Here is a 6,736-nt window from a genome sequence, read left to right as displayed (position 1 = left end):
GTTTTCTCCAAATAAAAGCATACACATACTATGCGGCAAGCATTCACCATAATTTAACCTAAGAAAAAAAAGGCATCGCTCACGAAGAATATTTACATAAAATAAACTTTAATTATTTATTTGCATAAAATGAACAAAAGAGCTGATTCCAAAAGTTCAGTTCTATTTATTTATTTGCATGCATACCACACAAAATCTTATGTATTTATATATCTAACACCTGAACTTTAATATTTACATTCATGCCACTAAGAACTTAACATCACATCAAAAATATCACTTTCATTAACTTTTTCGAGTCACGTGCATCTCTTTTTATGCATGCATGGAAGGAGTTATAAATAGAAATATCTAACCTTAGCTGTCAGATTTAGACACATAACTACATAAGAATTGCATTGCAGGTATGTAAATTTTCCTAAAAACAATTGAAGATTTACATACAAACCACTAAATTCACATGTATTTATATAAATAGCACCTAAACTACAATTTTTACATACACATCCCCACCTTATCTATGCTTGAAAAGGTGTATTTCGCATTTTAAAAGTTAAAATGGTGGTGTTTTTATATATAAGAAGGATTTGGATGCCATAAATGCAAAAAGCAATGTGAATACATAGGAATTGGGTGCTATTTTTGTAAATGCCCCCATTCTGGAACTTATGATTCAATCTAACAGCAGAGTACCCGAGTGATTAATTCTGAAAATATTTATAGCCTTAATCTAAACTATTAAGAGGGTGTTAGGAAAGCTAGATAAGGATTTGGTTAGCACAGCTGGTCAGGAAAAGAAGGCAAAGTTGAAGAAGAAGAAGCAGTTGGAATGCATAATGGAGTTGTCTCAGAAGCTGGCAGAACGCCATGGCTTGTTTGAGCATCTTGCTTGCACATAGGGCAGAATGTTCTCCACATAGTAAGCCATGAATCAACACAATTCGCATGAAATCCTGCAAAAGAGAATGTAGCCATCATTTTTTTTTTATCAAAAGTTAAAATAGTGGTATTTTTATGTGATACGGAAGATTTAGACGGTATAAATGTAAAAAAAATAAAATTTAGGTGTTTAGACATGTAAATACATGGGAATGGGGAGGTATGTATATAAATGCTCCCTTCTATTTTGTATTCTTGTTTTTGTTTCTGCTTTTGCTTTTAGATATATATATGTTAAGTGTATTTTTATATGTTTTTATATTGGAACATTCACATACATACAACATAATTCTTACGTATTTACGCCTTTTACATTGATATTTGCATGCATGTCACTCAGAACTTGAAAGTCACGTCAAACATACCTTCATTGCATCTTTTTAGTAGGTTTATAATACTAAGGCGCTACGCTCCCACCGCCAACAAATATCCCATGCCGCATTTCATGAACAACCATGCCCGAGAATGAATGAATTGTGATATAATGCCTTAATAATCCATAGCTCTATTCTCAACTAACGATTTGTTACGATCCAATTGTTTCTTCCATATAATTTTCATGTTGCAAGCATAATACAAAAAAAAAAGTCAATATCTTCAGGCCTAAACCTCTCTAGGTGTGTAAGGCGGTGTGTAAATATAAAATTTCAAATGTTAGATATGTAAATGCATACTAATTGTGTTGTATGTATGTAAATTTCCCAAAGTTTCTTTAAAAACAAAACGGTTGCTTTGGTGAGTTGATTTTCTTCTTGCAAGAGGTTGTAAACAGTAACAATCCATAATTTACCAAACATTAAAAAAGGGGTCAAAATGCTAATTAAACCAGAAGAATGACACATACTGTGATGGCAGGGTAGAATCCGAAGTTTTTCTCCAACACTGTAATCCTCAAGACAAATAGCACAGGTTTTCGTCGTGCTATCGCCTCGTAAAACTTCTGAGAACAACTGACTCTGCATCGCTTCGACCGATCGATTGCTCATTCCATGGAAAACATGGACTCGAGAAGCTCCCCGGCGAATATGGGTAATGCGGCGTCCACGCACAAAAAAACAAGCAGCCAGCACAGCGGACAGAGCGAGTAGTGATACGAAAGAGATAGCCCAAATAGCCCACGGTGAATTCATAAAGTATGGAATGATCCATAGCTCCACATCAGTATGATTAACATATTTCTTTAGTTCTTCACCTGATACCTTGGAGATGAACACAGCATGAATGCTGATGCCTTCTGACTTTCCTGCCACTGTAACGTTTGGATGGAGTATATTATATATAAATTTTAGAGGCATTTACATACATAATCACACAATTCTTATGTGTTTACATATCTAACACCTACACTTTATTTTTTATATTTGGAGCATTTACACATACACCACCAAGTTCCTAAGAATTTACATACCTAGCACCTAAACTTTGCATTTTACATTTATATCACCCAAATCTTTCATAGCCAAAAAAAAATATCATCATTTTTAACTTTTACAAAATTAAATACATCTTATCATGCATAGGTAAAGTGGACATGTATGTAAAAATGGAAGTATAAATGTTAGATATGTAAATATATTGGGAACTGAGTGGTATGTATGTAAATCTTCTAGATTTTATAACACCCATATCTTTCATATCACATCAAAACTGCCACTACTTTAACTTTTAAAAACTGACACACATTTTAATGCATAGGTAAGGTGGCATATATATGTAAAAATTGAAGACTAAGTGTTAGATATGTAAGTACATAAGAATTGAGTAGCATGCATGAAAATCTACCTTATATTTAATTTCATGGCATAAAACTAGCACTTACATTACAAATGTGAAAACATAACAAGAAGAAAATGTGCAATACACATTTTTATGCACCGGTTGGTAAGTATGCAAAAATTAAACTTTGGATATTAGATATGTAAATCATAGGAATTAAGTGGTATGTAAGTAAATCTTCCCCCCTTTTTTGTTTGAACAGTATAATAAAAGACAAGCATGCTTTCTGTGAATGTAAGCAATAGAATCACATCTAATAGTAGCACTCAAGATTACAAAGCCATGTATCACAATTTCAATCTTCAACTTAAAAATTTTAATACAATACAAGTAATAGATTTAAGGTTGATATGTAAATGAGTGATAAAAAGCATTACTTGTCACCAATCCACCATTATATTTATCGTCATATACGATGGCGGCTTCGAATCCAGCACTTTGTGCATTCTTAACTTTATCATGAAATGAGCAGCCTCCTCTTATTATCAAAATAAATGGAGATAATGAACTGTTTGCCACTGAAGCTTTTAACCGAGTGCACGCATCGAGAGGTTCAGCGAGATGCAAAAACCCAACCTCACCAGATTCTCGAATAGGCGGAGCTACAAAAGTAAAAAAAACAATAAAATTATATAATATAAATAAAAGGAACAAATAAGAATTTGCTTCCAAACATATGAACTGTGCATACACTGTGATGTGAACTCGAGATTTATACCTAATAATGACAATAGTATATTTCCAAAAGATAAAAAAAATTTAGGGATAATTGCATACAAAGCACTTTAAACATTGTTATTTGCAAAATTAGTTTCCAAGAGATCTTTTTGAACAATCGAATCGATGCATTTATGCATGCCATGATCAAACAATTGAGAATTTGATAAAAATGAAAAAAATGCGTTGAGGTATTATATTGAATTTTGATTTTCTAGTGAGAATTTGAAAAGTGGTTGAAAGAGGGCGTGGCGTTATACTTGTAAATAGCAATGTTTTGAGTGGTGCGTATGTGATTGTCCCAAAAACTAATAAATTAAGTTCTCATCAGATGAATAAGGCACGCATATGTGAATCATAAAATAAAAAATTTTCCATGCACGGGTGAGATTGAAAACAACACTTGGACACATAACAATGTATTAGACTAAAGATTTTAGAAGAAGCATGCTATTCTAGTCTGCATAAATATAAGTCATTAACTTTCACTCTGTTATAAATAAGAAAACTTTCGCTCGGGTCTTCAAATATTATTCTTAAGTGGCAAGCACTGGCAGAACTTTATGATGCACTGATCTAAACATAAATTTGTACGTAATTACATATCTAACACCTAAACTTTTAAATTCACACAAATTTTTACACCTAAACTTCAATAGGCGATGAAGTTGGCTAAGTTGCAGGTGAAGCTGCATGTGGAAGTGCAGGTGGCATAACTAACTAAAGAATGAGGAATGAAATTGGATGTAGAGTTGCACACAAAACAACCGCATGAATATGAAAGTACATTTTGTGATTCAGGAAATTAAGCTAGTTACAAAAGATTCGAACAAAACAATATGAAACCATGCAAAAGACATGATTGGCAAAGCCGGCAATGAAACTAAAGTAAGAGATACAAGTAATTTGTCAGTATGAGTAGACGAAAAAAATGAGAAATTTACGTACCTAGCACAGAATTCTTATGTATTTACATATCTTACGGCTAAACTTTCATATTTACAAATAAAGCAATGGGATACCTTAAACATATGCATGAAACGGTGTAATTTACTTAAAAAAAAAGGTAATAATACCTAATTTTTCAGTGATATTAAATGTTTGAGTGCTATGTGTGTGAATATGAAAGTTTAGATGTGAGATATATAAATACATAAGAATTGTGTGCCACGTATGTAAATGCCACAAAAGACATATATGGTGAAGCAAACAACGGAGTGAGTTGAGGTGGCACAGAGCCGCTTAAAGCAATGCAAACAATGAGGATAAATGTCTTAACCTTGGTTCACAATTTTGAACTCGAGTTGGCAAAGGATACTAAGGAGGTGTTTGGTAACCGAATTTGAGCAGGTTTATGACATTATTTAACGTAAATTCAACCCCCCCAAAAAAGATTCCAAGAAATTAAATTCTCACTTCGCTAAATCCAATTCTCCTTCCCTTCCATTACTTTTTTTTTAACATAAAACAGAATTTATTAAATCCGATCATTGCATGAATTTATCGGATTTAGCTTAGGAACAAAGTACAAAAGTGGATTTATGTGAAACACGATAAACAGATTGATTGAATTTAATTTTAAATTGAATCAAACACTATTTTGAACCAAACAGAATTTAATAAATCCGAATTTACCTGATTTACTAATCACACACGCGCGCGCGCACATATATATATATATATATATATATATAATCTAAATCTTATAGGCATCCAAACACACCCTAAAAGTCAATCAACATTGATGATGTATTCGATTTATGATCCAAGAAAACTTTGTAGTTAGCAATACTGTCGTGAGTGCATGGGCGGCAACAGAACAAAAGTTCGTTGAAAGTGTTGGTTAAGAAATTTGAAAAGATTTACTGCCTCCTCGCATGTATCATGTAAAAATGGAAAAAAATGCAGCTCTATTGACTCCAATAACATAACGACAAGTGTATTTCAGTTGGCCTTCTTTTTAAAAAATTATAATTTTATGAGTCGAAATGCAAGTGATCTTTTAAATTTTGGATACTTGCCTTAATTTTATTGGAGTTCGGAGCAGAGCTGCGTGTAAAATTTTCTCGGAAAAATGGGGTTCTAAATTCTAACAAATTTTGTGTTCGTCCCATAACTCAAAAGTAAAGTTTACATATGAACAAGTCACAAATAAAAGAGCACAAAAGACAAATGTTTATATTTGTTAAAATTTTTCATAACAAAGAAAGCAATTATCTTTGAACAGATTCTTTCAGTTCAAAATCATTCGCCCCCAAGCCCAGGCGTTCCATGCATCCTTAGCAGAAAACAATTAGCTTCTTTATATAAAGACAGAACGAATCTGTCTAAAAGGATGTCCTCAATCAACTTCTCATGAAGAATATGATTCAACAACAAACTATTGCAAGCAGTTCAAAAAATGTAAATAAGAACTTACTGAACGTCGCTTCAACATCCAGAAAGGATTTCGATACGTTCCTTCCGATTAATACAACATTAGCAACAGCTAACCTAAACAACAGAAAAAGCACAGCGCAGGCACACAAATCTCGCCTCCCAGCTCCGGAAACCTTTGTCCAAGCCATTCCGAAAATCCTACCTCGCAAAGAGGCAAGCCGATGTCAACCCTAATTGTCCAACTGGCTCAAAAACAACGACTGTGATACATCATCTTAAGTCGTCATTTTGATCCTGTAAGATTACAGAACTTCTCGTAGATAAATCAAGGTTAAATATGGGATCGATCGATAGAAAAAAATTTGAATAAGAAAGCGAGCAAAGAGAAGACCCTCGCAGTAGTTTATTGAATCCCGAGATGGAGAAATTGTAGAGATTTGCCGAGGTCGACGCCATGCAGTAGAAGTTGAAGGAGCTCGATCGAACGGCATGGACAAAAGCGGCAAGCTCGGGGGATGAGATCAGCTGATTATGAATCTTACTAATTATTCCCAACCAGAAAAAATAAATAAAAAATCATTCCTAAATAATTCCATTATTATTGACAAATATCTAAGATTTATACTTTAATTATCACATTCCTAATATTTGATTTTTTTTCATGTTTATATATTGTGATAGTTATGTAGGTTTCAAATATTAATAATTCAAAATATAAAACACATTTTCAAAAGCAATTACAGATTCGTGATATTCGTATAATCTATAAATCAACTTCAATAAATTATTATTATTTAACATGTATTTTAAAGCATATATGAATCTCCAAGTAATTTTTGGGCAATAAATATTCAAACTCGGATTAAAAGTCGTCCATAATTTCAATGTTAGCAAACTCGCGGTCAAACTAACCGGCTCGATGAGA

The 6,736-nt window shown here is 32.9% G+C and overlaps 1 protein-coding gene across 2 annotated transcripts; it reads right to left on the bottom strand.

Moving 5' to 3' along the window:
* Positions 1-745: 745 nt before the first annotated feature.
* Positions 746-6,333, bottom strand: LOC110020094 (receptor homology region, transmembrane domain- and RING domain-containing protein 2-like). Of its 2 annotated transcripts, XM_020718072.1 has the most exons (5): positions 6,203-6,333; positions 5,852-6,105; positions 3,093-3,317; positions 1,784-2,188; positions 746-953 (listed from the first exon to the last, which is right to left on the bottom strand). In XM_020718072.1, exons 2-5 carry the CDS (start codon positions 5,997-5,999, stop codon positions 775-777), a joined length of 957 nt encoding a protein of 318 aa, XP_020573731.1. In that variant the 5' UTR covers positions 6,000-6,105; positions 6,203-6,333; the 3' UTR covers positions 746-774. The 2 variants fall into 2 exon arrangements, with proteins under 2 accessions (XP_020573731.1, XP_020573732.1); XM_020718073.1 differs by lacking the exon at positions 6,203-6,333 and having other exon boundaries at positions 5,852-6,194.
* Between the last annotated feature and the right edge of the window lie 403 nt (positions 6,334-6,736).

This window comes from Phalaenopsis equestris, unplaced genomic scaffold, assembly GCF_001263595.1.
Source record: "Phalaenopsis equestris unplaced genomic scaffold, ASM126359v1 Scaffold000090, whole genome shotgun sequence".
NCBI lineage: Eukaryota > Viridiplantae > Streptophyta > Magnoliopsida > Asparagales > Orchidaceae > Phalaenopsis > Phalaenopsis equestris.
This window is presented reverse-complemented; position numbering and strand designations above follow the sequence as displayed.